Source organism: Abramis brama (genome assembly GCF_963993115.1).
Source record: "Abramis brama genome assembly, chromosome: 6".
NCBI classification, from domain to species: Eukaryota; Metazoa; Chordata; class Actinopteri; order Cypriniformes; family Leuciscidae; genus Abramis; species Abramis brama.
This window is the reverse complement of record NC_139968.1, coordinates 41,972,416-41,998,195: the sequence shown is the minus strand read 5'-3', so window position 1 is coordinate 41,998,195 and position 25,780 is coordinate 41,972,416. Positions and strand designations below refer to the sequence as shown.

Here is a 25,780-nt window from a genome sequence, read left to right as displayed (position 1 = left end):
CATTCACTCACTCATTCATACACCGATACACCGTGTCCTTACCTTGCGGCGGCGGCGGTTACCTTGTAACCAATCAGATCAACAAGTGGATCTCTGAGCTGAGTGAGTGGAGGCGGGGCTCATTTGCATATTCATAGAACCTTGTGTACTAAATGAGGCTGTGTCGAGTTACATCCAAGCTATTTTAAGGCATGAAGAATTTTTTTCAAGGAAAAAACATTTAAATATGTAATTTTGGTGATCAAAGATGAGTTTGAAGTAATATTGACTACAGTGGGTTCTCTTACGAGAGGTTCTCTCGTATTGCGTAAGTAGCTTACGCTTCGGGAAAGTTCTCTTTCTTCGAGATCTGAAGCCAAAAAATTATCCTTAATTTTGCATTTATTGTCAACGCAGTGCAGCGGCAGGCAGACCAAAGCAAGCTGTATAAGCGTGCTCATTGGCTGCCAGGCGGCAACTGCTTAAGCCTACCAGTGAGCCCGGCGTGACGTCACACCCAATGAGGCTTCGCGCCCTCCACACCCTTCTAACCGTCAAGAAGGGTGTGGCCAGTGTGTATATATTGAGGGCTCACAGGCTGAACTCTGATTTTCTTGTCTTCAGCGAAGCTCTTCGCATCGCTGGATCTTGAGAAGCCGCCGCCGTCGAACGGCGACACACTTTCTCTCACTGTTCTAAAAGAGCACGAGGCGTTTTTGTCAAAATGCCTCGTTTTCCCCGCTCAGCACGGAGACCGCCACCTCTTCTGCCTGGGGCGCGAGCACGCCGCCACCGCACTCTCTACGGGCGGCTGCCCCGAGTGCGAGGAACTTTCAATGTCGACCCTGCGGGCTCGACTTGAAGCTTTCGACCAAGCTGTCGCTCCGCCTGTCCCTGCCGGGCCGCGCAAGAAGAAGCGCCGCTCGCAGAGACCACCGGAGACTGTTGTGACTGAGGAGCTCGCCGGAACCTCTCCCTAGAGCTTCTCTCTCGCCCTCTCCGCCCCCCCTCCCGGCCGCTCAACCTCCGGCTCTCGCCCGCGCCGCCGCCGCGTCAGGGGATGAGGCGAATGAGATAGACACTCTCCCTCTGTTCGAGCCGCGCTACTGCGCCGCTCACAAGGGATGGCAGAAGCGGACGGTCTTGGAGCTCTCTTTACGTTACAAGAAAGCTACTCCGTCCTCGCGCGTCACTTACCGGCGAAAAGGAGAACAGAGTGTTTTCGTCCCGCTGTGGCCGGACCTACCTCCATTTCTCAGTCCCCTCTTAAGTTCAGGCGACTGGAATTGTTCATATCGCAGTATACGAGCCTGTTATAAATACACGCACGCCTGCAAGCAAACGCCGTCACAAGACATGACGCTCTCTTATATGCTCGCTCTAACCGAAAGCTATTGTATTATCCCCTGTGGCTCAGTGGCGGAATCTTAGGCTTTCGCGCCAGAGACCTGAGTTTGATCCCGGCTCTCGCGGCAGTTAATAATTTATGCTGTTCGCTTCTCCGAGCTCGCGGCCAGCTTTTCTTACATACAGAAAGCGAACCCGCTCTCCCCCTTGTTGGGCCGCGCAGATTGCGCCGTTCACAAGGGATAACAGAGCGGACGGTCACGAGCAACGTTCAGCGCGCGTGCCTCACTCACCGGCGAAAAGAGGAGAGAGAGTGTTTTAGTCCCGCTGTGGTCGGACAAACCGCCAATTCTCACACATTTCTCAGTCCCCTCTTTAGTTCAGGCGGCTGGAAATATTACTATTGCAGTAAACGAGCCTGTTTTTATACACGCACGCCTGCAAACGAACATGAGGTCGCTCTCTTATATCTTCGCGCTAACTGAAAGGTATTGTGTTCTCCCCTGTGGTTCAGTGGCAGAATAATAGGCTTTCGCGCTAGAGACCCGTGTTCGATCCCGGCTCTCGCGGCAGATAAAAATGTATGCTGTTCGCTTCTCCGAGCTCGCGGCCAGTTTTTCTTACATACAGAAAATGAACCCGCCTCTCGTACCACTCCTACTCATGGTGCTCGAGTATTTATGAGCGTCTAAACACGAGGGAAGAAAAGACGGTTAAGTCCCGCTGCGGCTGGACCACTGTCAAAGCTTCACGCTCTGTCAGTCCCCGTTGCCACGGCTACTGCAGATGTTTACTTCGCAGTCAACGAGCCGGTATATCTACCCGCTCGCCTGCGCGCAACCACCGTTCTCACGGCGACCCAGAGAAATCTCAAATGAGCATAATGTCTGGTTGCACGGCTCACGCCGTATGTGTTTCAAATGCAGTGAATGTGCCCACGTTTCCGTGTTCACCCCTGCACACAAGCACTATAAATCCTGTGTTTCTCACAGAGCCCACTCTCACAAAGCAGGCAGAAGCCGCTCGAGTGTTAAAAGTAGGTCACGTGTCCACCTCACCGTGCCCACACCTACTCACTGCCCGCTCTGTCACACGGCCTCTCACGACCGGTCATGTTTTAAATGTAAGTCCTGTGTAAGACCTGGCCCAGCCTCCCGCTGTACGCTTTTCCCCCGATCTCCCTGTTACCACAGGTTTTAACAAGGATCAGGGAAACACAGCACCCAGTGCTCCTTATAGCCCCGCGCTGGGAGAACCAGATTTGGTACCCAGAGCTGGTGAGGCTGTCGCACTCACCCCCATGGCAGATCCCGGTGAGAAGGATCGCCTCTCTCAAGCCGGTGGGTCAATCTGGCATCCCCATCCGGAGCGATGGTCTCTGCATGCATGGGTAATCAACGGATACCCGTTGACCTGCCAGAAGGGGTCGTGAACACGATCACGCAGTCTAGAGCTCCCTCCACGAGACGGCTCTATGCGTCTAAGTGGTCTATGTTCTCTAAATGGTGCGCTACTACGAGCTTTGATCCACGCACATGTGGGGTTCCGCAAGTGCTCTCCTTCCTACAGGAGCTGTTGGAAAAGGGCAGGTCCCCTTCCACGCTCAAAGTGTATGTGGCGGCTATTGCAGCGTTCGCTGAGACGACGCGCAGCCGGGCAATCGGAAGGAATGAGCTTATTATCCGTTTCCCTCGGTTCCTATTTGGGATCTGTCCTTGGTCCTGGAGGCCCTGAAGGCTTTTCCTTTTGAGCCGCTTGAATCTGTGGATCCTAAGTACCTTTCGCTCAAAACCGTTTTTCTGATAGCTCTGTCTTCAGTAAAACGCGTGGGGGATCTGCACACGCTATCTATTAGCCCTACATGTCTTGAGTTCGGACCGAATGACTCTAAAGTCATTCTCAGACCGAGACACGGGTATATTCCCAAAGCGATTGGTACCCCCTTTAGGGCACAAATCATCTCCCTCTCGGCTCTGCCAATATCCGATAACGGGGACAGTGATAACCTCCTATGCCCTGTAAGGGTGCTGAGAGTTTACATCACGTGTTCCGCCGCTTTCAGGTGGTCCGAGCAGCTCTTTGTTTCTTTTGGCGGACGCACCAAGGGTCTCGCCGCCTCGAAACAGAGCCTGTCCAGGTGGATAGTGGACGCGATTGCACCAGCTTACGCCTCCAAACACCTGCAGTGTCCTTTGGGTGTCAGAGCCCACTCCACTAGAGGCATGGCCTCTTCGTGGGCCTGGTCCAGCGGAATTTCTATTCATGATATTTGTATGGCGGCGGGCTGGGCCTCCCCATCTACATTCGTGAGGTTTTATAACCTGGAAGTTCCCGCCCTGCAGGCTAAACTGTTATCAGTATAAGTGGCATGTATGCTGCCCAGTCGCTTATGCACAGACTATGTCCACATACTGGTTAATTTTCTGGTTGGCACCAGGGGAAGGATTCTTTTCCACAAGATGACGCAAAAAACGTAATTTAGCTCATCAGAGGCTTTTCTGTCTAGAGGCGAGAGACTACAGCCAGTAGGAGGAGCTCGTCCCGCATGTCTTCAACCCGCCCATAGGGGGATCTCACGATAAAACACTGTCTTTTCAGTTTCGAGTCGACTAGTAGCCTAGTTGTATCATTTCTTCCGATACTGTTGATTTATAGGCTATTAACAACTTTGATAACAATTTGTTTATGACGCCGCCGTTGTTTATGCTCACTGGGCAACGCGAAGCTAACGTTATCTTGCTATTATTGCGTCCTTGTATGGGAGCTATAGTTATAGTTATATAGTTATAGGTGCTGAAACGATTTTAAGATAATGTTTCTCTTTTTCTGCATTCTGTTCTGCAATATATAAAAGCATTTATCTAAATTGGCGACATTACACATTGAATGAAGTATCAGTTAAACTCAACTTTGTTTGTAGACTACTTTGACTTTCCTTTATGCCGGAAGGGAGGGAGGAGGGAGGGTCTAGCTAGCCTCTGTTTTGTTTGACAACAATTCAAACGTCAACAAGAAGTTACGTCTCCCGACATCGCTTAGAGCACCTCAGACGGTCTTCGTTTCGGAGTCACATCCTGGGCCTTCCCGGTCAGAAGTGACCAGAGGCCTAAAAATGAAACTTCCTCCATCCCAGTAAAACCAATGCAATTTATTTTTGTTCTATAATATTTATTCTTTTTAATTTTGTATTTTGAGATAATTTTATTGAATTTATTAATATTTATGCAATATTTATCGTCTATTTTTGCCATTGAAAATTATTTAAAAATTTATATAAATATATGTATTTTTTTTTTTTTATTATTATTATACAGTATTTTAGTTTAATATAGAGTCTAGGCCTTCAAAAAAAATGTTTTAAGCAGATTAGCACCATCTGGTGAGAGTATGGAGAGAAAGCGTAGAACCATGGTGTAACCACTAGATGGCATCTACAGCTCTCTATGGAGAGGCATGTGAATTCCCTAGCTGTTTATGGACACATTTACTTTTTTGGGGGGGAGGGGGGATTTTAATATATATTTAAACAATCTCAAAAACTATTTCTTATCAAGTTTTAGATATTTTTTTTAGAAATAGTGATTTAAAGTGTTAGTTTTTGCATTATGATTACAGTCAAACCTAAACATTGTGTTAGAAAGAGAAGCTTGTGTTGCTAAGAAGCAAATTTTATACCCATTTTATTTTTATTTTTTTATGTCACCCCTTTACTGCTGTGTACTTAAAAAAAATAAATTGGTGAATTTTTGTGTTTTTGTCAATTTCCCATTCATTTCCTATGGGGGTCATTTTTGACCGAAGACCACAAGTGTGACTATTTTTTTTACGACCCCTTAGCATGCTCGGATCATGACCTCATTTTTTTTGTGTGTTCACATACTGTGGGTGAGTCGGTTCTGTGTTTGCTCCACACTAAAAGTAAAAGAAATATGTAATTTCATATAAGATGTTTGACACTGTATGCAAGGATTGCTCGCAGTAGATACTGATTGATTTATAGAGCATGTTTTCTTTTTATATTTTTGAGTATTTTGATCGTTTCATGTCTGTTTGTATGCATTATACGATCTTTCTATCTGCGTCATTCTCCATGTGCTTTCTAATGAGGTGAAACGTATTTTGATTAGGTGGAGCTTGAACTGCATAACGACTACCCGTCTTTTCTCTTTGACTGCTCTGTATGCAGGTAAATGTTTATCATAGTGTTTAAAAATGTACTCTGTTAACTTAGTTGTATTCCCTGTGTTAAGAAATACTGACATTTAAAATATTGAGTAATGTTTACCGCAGTGGTGTAGTCTACGTGATACGCAGGTATACGCCGTATACCCACTAGAAAAGGCCAAGGATTTCCGTATACCCACTTAAAAAATCGTGAGGATACGTAACAACTTCGTTTTGTGTCAGAACTTTCACACTTTCATTCATAAATTCACCCCGTCAGTGTTTGCGAAGCGACACCGAATCGCGGAATCCAGTCACAAATGGAGCTTGCTAAGCAGAACGTCATCACGGAATTTGGCTATTTTTGAATTAATAAATCAAAAGTAGGGATATGATATGGACTAGTGTCTGTGATTATTAAAGTTAAAAGAGACTGCAATTGTATGTTTCTTGTTGTATTTGTATTTGTATATGTGCACTGGAAGCTTCAGTACCAAGAAAAATTCCTTGTGGGTGCAAGCACACTTGGCAATAAAGCTCTTTCTGATTCTGATTCTGATTCTGATTCTACCTACGCGTCTCTGGGAATGAGCGCTCAATGTGTGCTCCACTACGCACACACACACACACACACACACACACACTGAAGCACGCGTGACTCACGCTCGTGGTGTTTTCAGCGTTTCACTGTATTGAGACATGATGTAGGATAGGATACACATGTGCACTTTCATCGCAGAGCTGCTATGAGAGTCAATGCACGAGAATTTCACCATTTAATTTGACAAAACTATCGTCATTCATTCGTTTTCATATAGCCTACACATAGAAACTGTAATGTCTTCAAAACAACCTGTCAAAATAAAAGTTCGGTATAACTTGAAGAAATTATAACAGAAATATATTACTATTGCACAGTAGAGTATACTTCAAGTAGGCCTAATAATAATAATAATAATAATAATAATAATAATAATAATAATAATAATAGTTTATTAAAACACACAGAAACTCAAATGTCTACAACCCACCAAAATAAAAGTTTGGTCTAACTCAAAGAAATTAGAAAGAAATTGCACAGTAAAATGAATTTTAAAATAATAATAATAATAAAATCTATTAAAACGTTATTTTAAGGGAATATCACACAAGTTTTCATACATGTTATAATTTAAACAGTAAACTTGCCAAAACAATAACACCTTTTTTTTTTCTTTTTTTTTTTTTAAAACACCATTTCTAAAGGTAAATTTGTATTTGTGCCTATAATGTTTCATTATTTATTTTTTTATTTTTTTTTGAAAATTGTCAGCTGATAAAACCTGTGCTTCAGGGACCATATTCATATAACACCTAAGGCTAAATGTAGCTCTTAACTGGCTAAATTAGATGGTGATTAACACTAAACAGTAGAAAATCAGTCCAGCTGTAAATGTCATTGGCTGTTAAAGTCTTGTGTTGCTTATAATAAATTGACATGTTGATAACACCTAATATTTCATAATGCTCTCAATTTCATGTCGATGCATACTGTATGCCTTAGTGAGTGTGGTGGTGCTTATGGGGTGACGCTCTGGGATGGGTGAGTATGAGGCGGTATATTACAGTATACGCACTACAAAAAACTAGACTACACCACTGGTTTACCGTGATATTAAGTGCAGCAGAGCTAGAGAAAACGGCTGTGGGTGGAGCTTGAACTGCATAACGACTACCTGTCTTTTCTCTTTGACTGCTCTGTATGCAGAAAATAAAGAATTCTGATTTCATCTATATTCTGAGTGTGTGTGCTGATGAGGGGGGAGACAAACCGGGTCACAGAGAGAAAAACCAAAGGTCACACATGCATACTGAGTTTTTTACACTGTTAAAGAGTTGGATTCCCATGCTAAACATGGACAAAGTTTAAAAAATTAAGTTGTACGTTTGATGGAGTCTTTCTGTGCCAAAAATAATCCTTCCAGTTTGTCACAAGTTTCGGAAAGTTTTTTTTCGAGTATGGGCCTGTGTGACGTCAGATGGGGCGGAATTTCCTTATATGGGTCCTAAGGGCACTTCTCCCGGAAAGGCGCGCGCGCACCCGTAGACCAGAGCGAGAGAGCGAAAGCAGTACCTCATCTAAGCGCTGCGCTCGCTGCAGTCACAGGAGTTTGTTCCCTGCATTTCGACGATGATTGTTTTATAAACAAGGCCCAGTTCGATGCCGGATTTGCAGATCATCTAATGCTTAAGGATGGAGCAGTCCCAACCATAGATATCATATATAAACGCTAGATGGCTTATGGCGCAGTCACTTCAGTCATCACCGTTCGGCCATCTTGTCACAGGGAAGCTGTGAATTAAGGTGAGTGATCAGCACGCACACAAATCCTCTTATCTCGCTGAAATCTTGACGGATTTACAAACGGTTTGGTTTCTTACAAACGTTATTAACGTGGCTATAATTCCGAATGCTTAAACATGTATGTTATAATTATTCATATGTATGCAGTGTATGTATGCAGTGTCATAACTACATCTCTGACGTTTATAACAAACCAAACCGTTTGAAAATCGGTAGAAAATTGAGCAAGTTATGGTTATTTAAAAGTACATGCACCATTAAAGTGCACCATGCACCACGAGACATCTAGCCTTTATATATGATATCTATGGTCCCAACGATAAAGGTTCACGGCCGTGCGTGAGTAAAACTGCTTCAAATGTGTTGTTAGCTATCGGCGCGTAAGCTCCGCCCACACGGCACGCCTCCAGCCGCTCGTTTTTTTCCGGGAAAGACTCGGTACAGCCTATCTTTCTTTTATAAATATAATAAAACTAAAGACTTTTTGGAGATATGAAGCATGCAGTACTACTCTATAGGTACTCAAGATTAACATGAGATTGACTGAAACTGAGTGTCAAACTGAGTAATAAAACATGGAGAGACTCTTGAACCTGAGAGTGAGAAACTTTATTGATAAAAGCAAGCAAATACATACAGCAAATATACAGCAGTAGCAGTAAAGTGAGATCTGTATATCTGAGAGAAATATAAACAATAAAGCCTTGGAAATAAAATCTTAAAATTATCAAGCTCAAATATTCAGTTTTATGAAGAAAAACACACTTGAAGAACCTTTAAATTTCAGCATTCTGCTTTAGATTTCAAAACGTCTTAAAAATGATAAAAATATAAAGCCATAAATTAATAAATCTCACAAATATTAATATATGCAAAATCAGATTGTGTGAAATGACATCATCAATCATGTACCAGATTTTTTCTCTGTTTCTGTCACATGATGGAGTTTGGGTTCCTTTCCGCTGTCGCCTCTGAACACTTAGTTATTAATATTATTGACTTGAATGCACTGACACTATTGGATGAGAACTGAACTGAGCTGGATGATGACATCACTGTTTTGCTTCATAGCTGAAATGAACTCATTTCACAATTGATGAAATTAACTGAAGTGAATCAACACTGAACTGAAGCTGAACAACAGCACTATTGTCTTTTTAGAGCTGCTGTAAAACAGAGTTGAATTCTGTTTGCATCATTGAATCATTATTTTCTTATTTAAAAAGCTGCCTTGAAACAATCGTTTATAAATGCTATATAAATAAAGGTGAATTGACTTGTAGAAGTGTAGAAGCCTAGATGTTTCTACACACAGTCACGTGATTGCTTCATTCAGAATCAGATTCGAAAATAGCGCAAACGCCTTGAGCAGGTCGAGTTTAGAGTTTCATGCTCTTTGGTAGTAGTAGATAAAAAAAGAAATATACTTAGCCCTCACACTGTTGAACAAGTCATGTTCATTAATAAAAATCTTTCATTTCTTAAATTATCCACAAAATAAGTTCACAAGCACTTCACCATTCCACAATAATTTTTTTTATTTTGATTATATATATACATAAAATTTTATTTAGGACTGAGGCTAAAGTGTATGTGAGTAAGGCTGCATTTGTTGATCAAAGTAGACTCATAAGAATTGTTTCTGTACACGTTAATTTGTTCCATTTATTTTTATTTTATTTTTTCATATGTTTGTTCATATATTGTGTAAGAACTACATCAACACTAACACATGAATTATGAGGATTATTTTATTGCTTTGCGGTTTACAGAGCACAAAGTGTTTTATTACATGAAACAATAAAAAAATGGATGTGTCTTCTGGGACAGAAAGACAGCTTTTCCACATTTTGACCACAAGATGTCGTTGTTTGCAACCGTTTGCAACGTGTTGAAAAGCTTCGAGTAATGAACCATTTTGCAAAGTTGAGGGGGAAAGCCCCGGTGCTTCACAAAGCTTCATTTCACCATCACTAAATTCTGTAGAAAAATGGAAACAACTGAAGCCATAAATGTTACGATGCAGGTTAAAGCAGGGAAGGATGCAGGATCTATTTGCAGCAGCTTTTATTTAAACAAACTCAAAACCAGACAAACTTAGACTAGGGAACATGACTCGGGAACAAAATAGCCAAAATACAACAACATTAAGAACTCACAAAGACTGAACTAGACACAGGGCTTAAATACAAAGACCAACAAGCTAAACAAGATAACAAGGGGGCGTGGCTAATCAGAAACACCTGGAGAGACTAATAAACAAGAAAAACTACAAAGGACTACAAAACATGGCACAGAACAGGAAATAACAAAAGTGCACACAAGACAGGAATCATGACAATAAAAATACTTAAAAAAATTTACTAACTTGATGCAACAAACAGAACTAAACTAATTTGAGAAACATTTTATTCATCGGTTCAGTGAAAAAACCCACATGACAGCAACTCTTGAAACGTCTGAAAACGTATCGGTTACCTAACGTAACCTCTGTTCTCTCTAGAAGAGGGAACGAGTATTGCGTAAGTAGCTTACGCTGCGGGAAAGTCTTCTTTCTCGAGATACTGAAGCCAAAAATTATCCTTAATTTTTAATAATCTTGTCAACGCAGTGCGGCAGCATGCAGACCTAGGGCAGGCTAGCTAGCGTGCCCATTGGCTGCCCTGCGGCAACTGCAGCAGCCTATCGCTGAGCCTTGGCGTGACGTCACGTCCAATGAGCGCACTTGGCGCGCTTCATGCGTCACAGCCCGCGAAAAGGGGTGTGGCTTAGCGTATATAAGCGAGGCTCAGAGGCTGCTTCACTGGTTTCTGTCGCTGAAGCGAATGAGCTTGTGGCGCGAGCACAGCGGGTTACGCAATACTCGTTCCCTCTTCTAGAGAGAACAGAGGTTACGTTAGGTAACCGATACGTTCTCTTACGAGAGGTTCTCTCGTATTGCGTAAGTAGCTTACGCTGCGGGAACTCCCTTGTCAACGCCGTGCGCGCCCAGCATCCACTGAATGAGTCCCAGGGAGAGCCCGGGGAACGTGATAGCAGGGAGCCGGGCGGCCAAAAGAAGGCTAGCGCAGTACACAAACACATACTAGGGAGCACGGAGCGGCACAGCCGGTCCGAACTGATAATTCCCTGCATAGTGCAGCTCAACCAGTAGAGCTAAATCAACCAACGTAGCCCGCGCACAGATAGTGGGCCGATCTACGCGAGACTTAGACTGATAAAACTTTCGCCTGCAAGGCGGGAACTTCCAGATTGTAAAATCTAACAAATGTAGAGGGGGAGGCCCAGCCTGCCGCTGTACAAATGTCGTGAATGGAAATCCCGCTGGACAACGTCCACGACGAGGCCATGCCTCTGGTGGAGTGAGCTCGAATGCCCAGTGGGCACTGCAGGTCTTTAGACGCATAAGCAGCTGTGATAGCGTCCACTATCCATCTGGACAGGCTGTGTTTCGAGGAGGCGAGACCCTTGGTGCGCCCTCCAAACGAAACAAAAAGCTGCTCCGAGCGCCTGAAAGCGGCGGAGCGTGTGATGTAATATCTCAGCGCCCTGACCGGGCAGAGGAGATTACCATCGGTCTCGCTGCCAGAAGTTGGCAGGGCTGAGAGGGAAATGACCTGCGCTCTGAAGGGAGTGCCCAATATTTTGGGGACGTAACCATGCCTCAGTTTTTAAGAATAACTTTAGAGTCGTTAGGTCCGAACTCGAGGCATGCGGCGTTAACAGATAACGCGTGAAGGTCTCCCACACGTTTGACTGAAGACAGAGCTATCAGAAAAACGGTTTTGAGCGTGAGGTATTTCATATCCACAGTTTCCAAAGGTTCAAAGGGATGCGTTTTCAGGGCCTCCAAGACCAGTGAAAGATCCCACATAGGAACCGAGGGGGGTCGCGGGGGTTTCATCCTCCTGGCTCCTCTAAGGAAGCGGATGACGAACTCGTTCCTTCCTAATGCGCGGCCCAGCTCTGAGTCAGAGAAAGCTGAGATGGCCGCAACATAAACTTTGAGCGTGGAGGGGGACCTTCCCGCGTCCAGTAGCTCTTGAAGGAAACACAATACTTGTGATACCCCACATGCCTGTGGATTGAGCCCTTTAGCAGTGCACCATTTGCTGAACACAGACCATTTAGATGTGTAGAGCCGCCTCGTAGAGGGGGCTCTAGATTGTAAGATCGTGTTCATAACCCCTTTTGGCAGATCAACGGGTAACCGTTGAGGCTCCATGCATGCAGAGACCAGCGCTCTGGATGGGGATGCCAGATCGAGCCGCGGGCTTGAGAGAGAAGGTCTCTCCTCGCCGGTATCGGCCAGGGGACTGTGTCTGCCAGCTGTATTAGTTCCGGGAACCAAGCTTGGTTCTCCCAGTACGGGGCTATGAGGAGCACTGTGTGGCGCGCTTCCCTGATTCTCCTGATGACCTGAGGCAACAGAGAGACCGGGGGAAAAGCATATAGCGGGCCGCTGGGCCAGGTCTGGGCCAGCGCGTCCTCGTTCTTCGTAAAGAACTCTGGGCAGTGAGCGTTGTCTTTTGACGCAAAAAGGTCGACTTTCGCTTTGCCGAAACGGCGCCACAGTAACTGGACTGTCTGGGGGTGTAGAGACCACTCCCCAGGGGGAACGTTGTCCCTGGACAGTCTGTCGGGACCCTCGTTCAGGTGGCCAGGCACATGCGCGGCTCTCAGCGAGCGCAGAGAGTGCTGAGCCCACACGAGGAGGCGTTCCGCCAGGGTGCAGAGCATCTTTGATCTGACACCGCCCTGGCGATTCACATAGGCCACTACCGATGTATTGTCCGTGCCGACTAGAACATGGTGACCTAGGAGGAATGGGAGGAAGTGTTTGAGCGCTTTCTCGACCGCGAGCATCTCTAGACAGTTTATGTGTAGGAGATTCTCCTGGTCTGACCAGCGGCCATAGACCGGTCTGCCTTCGAAGAGCGCTCCCCAACCTAGGTTGGAAGCGTCTGTCGAGACCACTTTCCGGTGTGAGATCACTCCCATAGTCACTCCTGTGTGATACCATTCGGCTGCCAGCCAGGGCTGCAGGGCTGAAATGCAACCCTGATTCACTCACTCATTCGCAAGCCGCCGGCCACCCAGGCTCAGTGGGGCACGCGCGCTTTCAGCCAGCGTTGAAGCGGGCGCATGCGCAATAAGCCCAGCTGGAGCACCGCTGCAGCTGAAGCCATATGCCCCAGGATATGCTGGAATGTCCTCAGCGGAACCTGGCTGCCTACTTGGAAGGATGTGCGCGCGCGCTGCTCTGACAATCTGGCCGTCATAGCCACCGAGTCCAGTTCTATTCCAAGAAAGGAAATTGACTGACGGGGCGATAACGAGCTCTTGGTCCAGTTGACCGAGAGACCCAGACCTTCCAAATGGCTGAGAAGCGCTGTTCTGTGAGACACAAGCTCTGTCTCTGACTGCGCTAGAATAAGCCAATCGTCCAGATAGTTCAGTATGCGCATTCCCTGTCTTCTCAGGGGAGCGAGAGCCGTGTCCATGCACTTCGTAAACGTACGGGGTGCTAAAGACAGGCCGAACGGCAGGACTGTGTATTGATATACTCGACCGTCGAAGGCGAATCTCAAGAATGGCCTGTGACGGGGAGTTATCTGGATCTGAAAGTACGCGTCCTTCAGATCGAGAGAGATAAACCAGTCTCCTGGGCGAATCTGCGCGAGGATTTGTCTGGTTGTGATCATTTTGAACGGCCGTCTCATGAGGGCCTTGTTCAAATGTCTCAGATCTAAAATAGGTCTTAGCGTTCCGTCCTTCTTGGGTACGAGGAAGTAACGGCTGTAAAAGCCCGACTCGCTCAGAGAAGGATGAACCTGTTCTATAGCCCCTTTGCGCAGCAGCTTCGCTATTTCTGCTTGAAGCAGGTGCGCTGCTTCTAAACTCACTTTCGTCTCCGTCTGCGCTAGAAAGCGCGGGGGGCGACGAGCGAATTGAAGCGAATAGCCGTGTTTTATAGTATTCAGCACCCATTCTGACGCGCCCTGAATAGCTTCCCATGCTTTTGCACGCATAGCTAGGGGTCGAATGGTCTCTGGGTTCAGATCGTCGCGCTGCGCGGGATGGGGAACCTGTATCAGAGAGGATGGAGCGGCGCGCGCGCCGCCGCAGCTCGAATATGGGGGCTGGTAAACAGTGCTGACTGGCTGTACAGCATATGATGGCTCGATCCCTAAGGATGGAGCGCGTTTTGCTGTTAAACACTCGTGGCGCGAGAGTGGCGTGGGGGTTATTGTGTTTGAAAGTGAGTGCGCGTGCTCGTGAGCGGGCGCTGAGTTTACACTTATAACACGGCCAGTGTTTGGGAGCTTTAGAAGGTCTGTAACCCGAGGTAACTGAATGGCAGAGCGAGCAGCGGGTAAAACCCGAATTTATACTCTTTCTGAGATTTATCTGGGCCGCCGTAAAAACGGCGTTTGTGTGCAGGCGAGCGAGTAGTGTTACTGGCTCGTTGGCTGCGGTGTAAGCTGCTGCAGTAGCCTGATTTAAGGGGACTGACAGAGCTGGGCGTTTTGATGGCGGTCCAGCCGCAGCGGGACCCAGCCATCTTTTCCTACTTACAGGTGCTAGGAGGACTTCGCGGACTCGGGCTTCAACGCTATCTTAGGCCGCGGTCCCCGGGGGGGCGGCGGTCTGTGACGCTGGTCGAGCGTGACCTAGGGCGGCCGCCCTGACGTCGCTGCGAAGGGGGAGGCCGAGACGAGCGCTGTGTAGAGCTGCGTGCAGGAGGCTGAGTTTGAGAGCGGCCTGCAGCTGGGTTCGAACAGCGGGGCAGGAAGAGGTTCATAGCCTGCGACGCCTTCTGCACTTCAGAGAAGCAATCCACAATTCCGCTGACCGCAGGGCCGAAGAGGCCAGTGGGCGAGAGTGGGGCATTGAGGAACACAGCGCGTTCTGACTCACTCATATCCGCCAGCGTCAACCAAAGGTGTCTGTCGATGACGGTGAGCGCGGCCATAGATCTGGCGATGGCTTGTGCAGCGGTCTTGGTAGCGCGGAGCGAAAGGTCCGTAGCGCTGCGCAGATCCGTTAGGGCAGTGTGATCCGAGCCCTTCTCATCCAGCTCGCAGAGGAGGTCGGCTTGTAGGATCTGAAGCACGGCCATCGAGTGCAGGGCAGAGGCAGCTTGGCCGGAGGCGGCGAAAGTGCGGCCGGCGAGAGCTGAAGTGGTCCTGCAGGCTTTAGACGGCAAGGCAGACTTTGAGCGCCATCTGGCAGACGGCGGGCAAAGGTGCGCTGCCACAGCTTCCTCTACGGAGGGGATGTTAGCATATCCCTTCTCGACGGCCCCGTCCACCTGGGAGAGAGCCGAGGAGACTGAAGAGCGGAGTCTAGCGGAGAAAGGAGCGTTCCACGACTTCGATAGCTCCGTGTGGAGCTCAGGCAGAAAGGGTGCTGACCTAGAGGCTGGCGCTTGGCGGCGGCTAGGCAGAAAACACCCGTCAAGTCGGTTAGGTGCAGGCTCCTTCGGTGGGGACCAGTCAAGTCCCAGTCGGTCGACCGCTTTGGTGAGGAGCCGGAGGAGTTCCGTGTCGACACTGGTAGAGGAGAGGAGGCGGAGCGGTGAGAACCCGACCACTCCTCGCTGTCTGAAGCAAGCAGAGAGCAGCTGTCGTAGACATCGGCGTCATCTGCTTCATCCCCTGAGGCGACTGCAGTGCGGGCAATGGCCGGCCGCTGCGCGTCGGGGAAGGGCGGGAGAGAAGGAGAGAGCGAGGCTCGCGGGAGGGGCTCCGGCAAGCGCTCAGCTGTTCCATCCGGCTCGGGAGGCCTTTGAGAGCGGCGTTTCTTCTTTTGCGGCCCGGTAGAGGCAGCCGGAGAAGGGGGAGGATCGTCAAACATGGCGAGTCGAGCCCGCAGGGTCGACATCGGCATATCCTCACACTGTTCGCAGCCGCCCGTGGAGAGGTGTTTTCTGCGTGGTCGAGGCCCAGGCAGAGAGCGCAGATCACATGGCGGTCTCTGTCGCTGAGCGGGGCTCTGCACGAGCCACAGGATGAGCGAGGCATTTTGAAGCAAGCGCCTCGCGCTCTTTTAGATGCAGAGTGTGTCGCGGAGCGAACACACAACAAACAACACAGAGCAGTAAAAGGATATAATCGCCGGATAGCGAAGCAGGCAGGGAATGCTGAAGGCGGCGAAGACGGCCGGCTTCCTCAGGCTGAGATCCTCGGCATGCTGGTCCGCTTGATTCGACGGCGGCTTCCTCAGAGTTCAGCGATGCGGAGAGCTTCGCTGAAGAGACAGAAATCAGTGAAGCAGCCTCTGAGCCTCGCTTATATACGCTAAGCCACACCCCTTTTCGCGGGCTGTGACGCATGAAGCGCGCCTAGCGCGCTCATTGGACGTGACGTCACGCCAAGGCTCAGCGATAGGCTGCCGCAGTTGCCGCAGGGCAGCCAATGGGCACGCTAGCTAGCCTGCCCTAGGTCTGCATGCTGCCGCACTGCGTTGACAAGATTATTAAAAATTAAGGATCATTTTTGGCTTCAGTATGTCGAGAAAGAAGACTTTCCCGCAGCGTAAGCTACTTACTGTTAATGTAGAGGATGATTTTGCAATTATACTGCCTTGATTAATGCTTGATTTGCTTTGAATTGATGTAACCTAAATAATAATAATGCTTTTGCTTAAATAGATGTATGTAACCCTGTTATTGATGCTGAACAAGATATGTATTGTGTGATTTTACTGTTATTAAGAAAACTACTTACTTGCATGAAATTTATGTATTGACTAATTTAGAGTAGGAAGTACTTATGTATTAGAAATAGTTTTTATGATAAATGGAAAATGTACTAGTTAAAGTATGTGTTGCAGACAATTAGGAGAAGAAAGCAGAGAAAGAGAAGACGGAGGCGCCGTGAAGGGATACGCCGTAAACGACTAAGGGCCCTGTCGAAGGAGTTTGCCGAACGCCATTTGATGACGTCAGAGGAGAGTCTGGAACCTGCATTTCGAGGCCTGCGTATAAAAGACTGAGAGAGAGACTGAACCGGCGGAGACTGAATAGCGCAGTGTCCCTCGACGCCTGTAACCAGCTGATTGTTGAAACTTATTATTGTAACCTAACTGTAACTTTGATATAACTTTTGTTAACTTTAATAAAACTTATATTATATTATTGGCAAGAGATTGTCTACCTGAGTTATAATTTAAGAGCCTTAAGCAAGAACTGACCACAGGGAAGTCTGCTGAATTAATTGTAAGTATTTTTGAATGCTTATAGTTTGTACAGATTCGACTTTCCTTACCTACCTGAGAATAATAAATAAATAGGTAAAAGGTGTAAAGGTTAAAGGACACACCGTAAAACATTACGCAATACGAGAGAACCTCTTGTAAGAGAACACTTGCTATCAAACACGACTGAACTGAGATATTTATCTGGTTGTGTGTGAATCCTCCCCCAACCTCAGTCAGTTTCCGCTCACACATCCGTCTCCTTTAACATCACGAAAATCAACAAGCTTTTGCTGATCTTACATTTTCAAATGAATTCTGGCCCTGAATGAAAACTAATAGCAGAAGAGTGAAATATTGGATTAGATATCTGTATCTACTGGTGTGTTATTTAGTGCTGTGAGCTGTCAATCATATTTGACCTCTGACCTGTGACTCTTATTTGTATAATGTTTGCTTGTGTTGTTACTGTAAAGGCCCTGAATGGTTTAGTACTTCAGCAAGCTTTTATCACTTTATAGTCCTTCACATCCACTGCAGTCTCACAGTTCTGGCCAGTTGATAATAACTGGAATATCAAAATACACTGGAGACGGTAGATCCTTTTTCTATTTATCGGCCAAACACTGGAATAGTCTTCCTAGCTTTGTGAAGCAGACACACTCTGTCAGTTTAAATCTAGAGTAAAAACACATCTCTTTAACCTGGCATACACATAACACATTATCACATCGTGATTGCTATCGATTAGATCTACAGGACGTTGTGGCCGACTGGAGCTCAAAGTAGTGAAGCTCAGATGACGTGAAATAATCAGTAAAACACTTCAAAACTGTTAAAATACACATCTGCATGTACAGTGAAAGCCAGTGCAGATATAAAGCACACTGCTGCAGCGACCCGCATCTCTACACTGTTAAAGGATCTATATTAAGATTAAGATCCTGATATAATAATGAATGCTGCTCGAGCTAATGCTCAGTGAAATATGGCTCGGTTGTGTTCCTGCACAGATGGCTGAGACTCATTGGCCGGATGCGCAGCCAATCAGAGGAGACCACGAGTGAAGAGTCAGCGCTGTGGGCGGGGCTTCTGCGAAGCACGTGATTGAAACACAGAGGAAGTACAAGCATTACTTTCATGGACTCTTATGTAGTCATAATAAAATCACGTGTGGTACAGTGTTTTAAAGTGAACATGGAAGATATTTGTGTTTTTTGTCAAATTTCCCCTGAGAATATTAATCATCTATTTTAGGAGTGTCCCAAGACCCAAATATTTTGGAGAGAACTCAGTAATTACTTACAAAGAAAAGCTGTGATTCCTGTTAACTTTGAAGAAGTTGATGTTATACTAAAATGTTTTTCATTTGATCGTGATAAAAATCTTTTGTTTATATTTGATTTAATTATTATTATTGCCCGTTTCTATATTCATAAAGTCAAATGGAATGAAAAAATGCCAAATCGTGAGATCCTTGACATGATAATAAACAAGAAAAATATATGTGATTCTGCATGTGATCTGTAACACGAACTTAACACGGTATTGTATATTTTTCTTGCAGTAAATCTGCAACTAGAACATGTAACAGAGTTAGTTTTATGAGTTAATACAATTAAGAAACATTTTTTTTAAATAATATTTTAGCTGTATGTTGTTTATACCAGAATATATTGCAAAAACAAAAACAAACTAATTGGTAATATTAAAAATAAATAAATAAATAATGTTTTTACAGATAGGCTATAAGAAGCACCTGTGAAAAAAAGTAGAAATAAAGCTGTATATGGTACACTGCTGAAATATTTAAAATATACATAAAGTTTGTATTCCTCTGAATAAATCATGAGAGACTCTTGAACCTCAGAGTGAGAAACTTTATTGATAAAGGCAAGAAAATACATATGACAAATATACAGCAGTAGTAAAGTGAGATCTGTGTCTCTTTTTATTATTATTTTTTGTATCTGAGAGAAATATAAACAATAAAGTGACACTGTTTAAATCTGACACTGAAAGAGAGCACAAACTCAAATAATCATCAGTTTTTATTATGAATGAAAACACTAGAAGAAGAAAAACACACTTGAAGAACCTTTAAAGTTCAGCGTTCTGCTTTAGATTTCGATACTTCCTGAAAAAGATGAACATAAAAAGCCATACATTAATAAATCTCACAGATAATTATACATGCAATATCAGTTTGTGAGAAATGACATCATCAATCATGTACCTGATGTGTGAATATGTGCTTGATCTCCTTCAGCTCTTCTGGATCTGATGTCATAAACCACAATAATGACAGTAGCCACGCCCACCAGAGCAGAGAGGACCAATCGGATCACAGCTTCAGTAGGACCACAACAGTGGACAGAATCTGAGGAATAAACACATCAAACTGAGATCAGATCAGTCAATAAACACTAATATCAGCGCTGACATCAACTAATATTTCTGAATACACAGAAATATGATCAAATCTAATCAACAATCTTATATTCGGTTCCAAGTGAGTTTTTATACGGTCTGTCATCTCAAACTGTAACGATTCAACAATTCAACATGTAAATAGTAGAAAAGTATATTTGAAGGAGAAGAAAAATGATCTCTACTCACCATAGACAGAAACTCTGAATGATTTTGATGAGAATCTTCTTCCTGAAAACGTCTGTAGATCTGAAATCATCTGTAGTTTATAAACTCCAGCATGTTCAGCTCTGGTGTTTGTGATGGTCAGAGATCCAGTTTGATTGTCCAGCTTCAGTCTGTCTCTGAATCTCCCATCAAGAACATCATCATATACAGTGATTCTGTCGGCCCATTTATTGATTTCAGCGATTAAAGTGTTTTCATCTCCAAACCTCCACTGAACCCGATAATAATCCTTCATTTCAGTAAGATCAGAGTTTAGAGAGACTGAATCTCCCTCCTTCACTGACACTGACTTCCCTTCATCTGTCAAACACACAGAGAACAAACAGAAACAGGGTTTGCAAAGATTAATACTGTTAAATCACTTTATAGTGGTTTACTAATCGAATAGTTAAAAATTGACATTAAAAATAAACAATATAAAATAACAAAAACAAAATTGTGTATGAATTAATTTAAAAATTCATTAAAAAACAGGTGTAAGCTTTTTCACAGGTGTGAACTCACCAATGACAAAGAGCCTAAATCTCTTTCTGACCCTGAACGTCTTGATCTCACTGTTGATCTTTAGTCTATAATCTCCAGCATGTTCAGTTCTGGTGTTTGTGATGGTCAGAGATCTAGTTTGTTTGTCCAGCTTCAGTCTGTCTCTGAATCTCCCATCAAGAACATCATCATATACAGTGATTCTGTCGGCCGTTACATTGATTTCTGCTATTAAAGTGTTTTCATCTCCAAACATCCACTGAATCACATCATTATCCTTCGTTTCAGTAAGACCAGAGTTTAGAGAGACTGAATCTCCCTCCCACACTGACTCCAGGACTGAATCACCAAACACACACGCACACACACAAACACACGCACACACACACACACACACACACACACACACACACACACGGTTCGTCACAGATTAAGACGATCAGTTAATGATTTATAAAAGTAAATAGATTAAAATTTAAATGAATATCATCATTAAACACCAAAAGCAAAATGGATATTGAATTATTAATTGTATCTTTGTGCTGAATAAAATATAAAACTGGGAAAACTGATATTTAACTCACCAAAGACAAAGAGACTGAACCTCTTGATCTCACGGTTGATCTGTAGATAATAATGTCCAGCATGTTCAGTTGTGGTGTTTGTGATGGTCAGAGATCCAGTTTGATTGTCCAGCTTCAGTCTGTCTCTGAATCTCCCATCAAGAACATCATCATATACAGTGATTCTGTCAGCCCGTTTATTGATTTCAGCTATTAAAGTGTTTATAAACCTCCACTGAATCACATCATCATCCTTCATTTCAGTAAGACGAGAGTTTAGAGAGACTGAATCTCCCTCAATCACTGACACAATCACTCCTGAAGAACAGAGTTTTTCACAGATTAAAGCTTTAAAATCACTTGATGTTGGTTTGATGAAGCTTCACTAAAATACTTTTAATCATGTAAATGTGAAGTGATTAATATTCTCCTGCAGTTCAAAGACAAAAGATGATGAATGAAAAGAGAAATAGATTTATATATGGAACAATGACTAAAAAATACACTTTTACTGTAATGTTTAATGTCACACTAAAACTAATGCTGTTGAGTATCTGAGCTTCAGAAAAAGAAAAGAAAGTGTTAGTATTAACTTAATGGAGGAAAAGAGTAACAAGCACCACTTAAATGTCCAGAAGTCACACTTACCCTGTAACTACATGAACAAGAGTATATTTCTCCAGTATTTAAGCAAAAGTTGCAATAGTTTTAGTTCTCAGTGCACTTTTGTTAAAAGAAAGTCCTGTATAAATGCACAGATATGGACCCTATATGGTATACTATTATTACAAAAAGGTTTGCAGTGTATGTTCTTGTTAAATTGCTCTCAAATGTAAGATTGTTGTATCATAATAGTAGAATAAGTAACGCTTAGTTCTAAAATACCGACAGTATAAATAATTTGTTAATTCTTCTGGTTATTACCCCTTTATTCCTAAAACTTTACATGTTGTAGGTACACTGTAATTACAGAAAGTTACACTGTAAATTAGTTTTAAATACGCAGTTCTTTGCGGGCTGTAATCTAAAGCGTTACCAAGCAAACTCCAGCAGCTCGAGCTCTTACTAGTGTAACGCTGCTGGCTGAATGATAGGAGGAAGCAGGATCCACATGCAGCAAACTTTATTTGAAAAAACCAAAAACTAGACAAACTCAGACTCGGGAAACAGGACACAGGAACCAAACAGCCAACATACACAAACAAGAACCCACAAACACTGAAACAAGATACAGGGTTTAAATACAGAGACTAACAAGCTAAACAAGATAACAAGGGGGCGTGGTTAATCTGAAACACCTGGGGAGACTAATAAACAAGAAAGACTACAAAGGACTACAAAACATGGCACAGAACAGGAAATAACAAAAATGCACACCAGACAAGGGAAACACAGGACAGGAATCATGACATAGCCCCCCACTTAAGGAGCAGATTCCAGATGCTCCTCAGGAAATAGTTCAGGAGGGTGGTGGAGCGGAGGCGGACCCGGGGGCGGGATGGAGGGCCAGGCCCGTGGAATGGCAGAGGGCCTGGAGACTGTGGCAGAACGGGAGACCAGGGCGGATCAGGCTGTGCAGGCGACCAGGGCGGAGCAGGCTGTGCAGGCGGCCAGGGCAGTGCTGGCAGCCAGGGCAGTGCTGGCTGAGGAGACGGCCACGGCGGTGAAGACCCTTCTGGCGGCCACGGCGGAGACGACCCTTCTGGCGGCCACGGCGGAGACGACCCTTCGGGCGGCCACGGCGGAGACGACCCTTCGGGCGGCCACGGCGGAGACGACCCTTCGGGCGGCCACGGCGGAGACGACCCTTCGGGCGGCCAGGGCGGAACAGGAGACCACCCCTCTGGCGGTCCTGGCGGATCGGGCTGGTCCGGAGGTGTATTGCCCCCCCCCAAAATTTTCATGGGGAGGCTCCCCGGTAAAGAGTCCTGGACCAGCGATGAAGAGGGCTTTGAGCTGGGCAGGACCAGCGGCGAAGAGGGCACTGAGCTGGGCAGGACCAGCGGCGAAGAGGGCTCTGAACTGGGCAGGACCAGCGGCGAAGAGGGCTCTGAGCTGGGCAGGACCAGCGGCGAAGAGGGCTTTGAGCTGGGCAGGACCAGCGGCGAAGAGGGCACTGAGCTGGGCAGGACCAGCGGCGAAGAGGGCACTGAGCTGGGCAGGACCAGCGGCGAAGAGGGCCCTGAGCTGGGCAGGACCAGCGGCGAAGAGGGCTCTGAGCTGGCGTGAAGCTCTTGATCGGCAGAAGTGACGTGAACAGTCTCTGGATCAGCAGAAGTGACGTGAACAGTCTCTGGATCAGCAGAAGTGACGTGAACAGTCTCTGGATCAGCAGAAGCGACGTGAACAGTCTCTGGATCAGCAGAAGCGACGTGAACAGTCTCTGGATCAGCAGAAGCGACGTGAACAGTCTCTGGATCAGCAGAAGTGACGTGAACAGTCTCTGGATCAGCAGAAGCGACGTGAAGAAGCTCAGGTTCAGGAACAGGCTCAGACTCAGGAACAGATGCGGTCTCAGGAACAGACAGAGGCTCAGGAAGCGTGGCGGCGGCCATCCTGGGAACCAGAATCAGACGTGGCCGCCATCTTGGCTGGAGACTCCCCAAAGCTGCTGCTGGATCCATTAAGTGGTGGGTTCTTCTGTAACGCTGCTGGCTGAATGATAGGAGGAAGCAGGATCCACATGCAGCAAACTTTATTTGAAAAAACCAAAAACTATACAAACTCAGACTCGGGAAACAGGACACAGGAACCAAACAGCCAACATACACAAACAAGAACCCACAAACACTGAAACAAGATACAGGGTTTAAATACAGAGACTAACAAGCTAAACAAGATAACAAGGGGGCGTGGTTAATCTGAAACACCTGGGGAGACTAATAAACAAGAAAGACTACAAAGGACTACAAAACATGGCACAGAACAGGAAATAACAAAAATGCACACCAGACAAGGGAAACACAGGACAGGAATCATGACAACTAGAACCAGGAAGTGTGATCATATTAGCCCGGCTCTGTCAACACTGCGTTTGCTCTCTATCAAACATTGCATACATTTACAAATCATGATGATTACTATAAACTACTATTACTAAGATCAGAGTTTAGAGTGACTGAAATTAACAATATCATAAAACAACAAAAATATATATTTTTTTAATTTAATTGTCATTAAAAACAGGCGAAACCAATCGTCTATTTAACCCTTTCACACGTGATTCTGACTGGGTGAGTTTATCAAGGCAACATTTATTTTAGAACGTTTCTCCATTATTGTTTCCATGGCGAACCGTCATGATCTTGATTTAAAATGTGAGATGGTGCCGCCATGTTTGTTTGCGCCGCAGTTCAAATTGTCTGAAGAGTTTGAATCTGACAGTTATGTGACATCACTGAACATTCCAAATCCCAAATGTGGGACCGTATCACTCAAAAGGTTTACTCACTGCGGACATAGAGATCGAAACTCTTGATCGTGTCACTGTTGATCTGTAGTTCATAAACTCCTTCATGTTCAGATCTGGTGTTTGTGATGGTCAGAGATCCAGTTTGTTTGTCCAGCTTCAGTCTGTCTCTGAATCTCCCATCAAGAACATCATCATATACAGTGATTCTGTCGGCCGTTACATTGATTTCAGCTATTAAAGTGTTTTCATCTCCAAACCTCCACTGAATCACATCATCATCCTTCATTTCAGTAAGATCAGAGTTTAGAGTGACTGAATCTCCCGCAATCACTGACACTGTAACTCCAAACACTCCTGAAGAACAGAGTTTTTCACAGATTAAAGCTTTAAAATCACTTGATGTTGGTTTGATGAAGCTTCACTAAAATACTTTTAATCATGTAAATGTGAAGTGATTAATATTCTGCAGCAGTTCAAAGACAAAAGATGATGAATGAAAATGAGAAATAGTTAAACAGTTTTATATAATCAAGTGACTTTAATATAATCAATAACTGCATTAAAAAGATCGACTTTAATCTCAATAAGATCTCAAAATCACACATTAATTGTTCCTATACGAGAATAATGAATGTTAATCCTCTCTGACTAATTTAACCAGTAATTTATCACATCAGAACAGAAACAACTGAAACCATAAAAACACATTTAAAACTCACCATCCAGACGCCACAAACACAAACAGAGCAAAACTAATTTGAGGAACATTTTCTTCATCGGTTCACTGAAAAGCCCACGATAGTAACTCTTAATGTCTGAAACACTCAGATTGATCTGAAAGACTGAACTGAGATATTTATCTGGTTGTGTGTGAATCCTCCCCCAACCTCAGTTAGTTTCCGCTCACACATCCGTCTCCTTTAACATCACGAAAATCAACAAGCTTTTGCTGATCTTACATTATCAAATGAATTCTGGCCCTGAATGAAAACTAATAGCAGAAGAGTGAAATATTGGATTAGATATCTGTATCTACTGGTGTGTTATTTAGTGCTGTGAGCTGTCAATCATATTTGACCTCTGACCTGTGACTCTTATTTGACTGTTGATGGATTCACTTTATTTCAGTGTAAAGATGTTTTGTGTGGAGTGGAAGATTGTGAGCTTCTTATTAGCAGGAGAGAAAATGAAGAAACGCTTCAGCCACAAACTGCTGACACACACAGAGACGACAAACATCCAGCAGAAGCTGTTTATCCACCGACAGATCAAACCAGACACACAGATGTTTGTACTGATAAAATAAAAGAGAAAAACTCACCACCGCATACATTTTAAAATCCTGCTGATTAATAATAAATCCCTGAATGGTTTCGCTCCTCAGTACTTGAGCTTTTTTGTCACTTTATAGTCCTTCACATCCACTGCAGTCTCACAGTTCTGGCCAGTTGATAATAACTGGAATATCAAAATACACTGGAGGCGGAAGATCCTTTTCCTATTTAGCGCCAAACACTGGAATAGTCTTCCTAGCTTTGTTTGGGAGGCAGACACACTCTGTCAGTTTAAATCTAGAGTAAAAACACATCTCTTTAACCTGGCATACACATAACACATTATCACATTCCT

General features: G+C 44.7%; 2 protein-coding genes across 2 annotated transcripts in view; both read right to left on the bottom strand.

The window, feature by feature from the left end:
• Positions 1-25,780, bottom strand: part of LOC311085943 (calcium homeostasis endoplasmic reticulum protein-like) — a gene marked incomplete at its 5' end in the record, with an annotated part of 37,353 nt that overhangs the window by 1,823 nt on the left and 9,750 nt on the right. The gene's annotated exons all lie outside the window — the stretch shown is intronic.
• Positions 19,170-21,029, bottom strand: LOC311084259 (uncharacterized protein). Its single transcript, XM_084116179.1, has 4 exons — positions 20,761-21,029; positions 20,198-20,515; positions 19,655-19,993; positions 19,170-19,415 (listed from the first exon to the last, which is right to left on the bottom strand). The coding sequence occupies exons 1-4, from the start codon at positions 20,996-20,998 to the stop codon at positions 19,264-19,266; spliced, it is 1,047 nt and encodes a 348-aa protein (XP_083972305.1). The 5' UTR covers positions 20,999-21,029; the 3' UTR covers positions 19,170-19,263.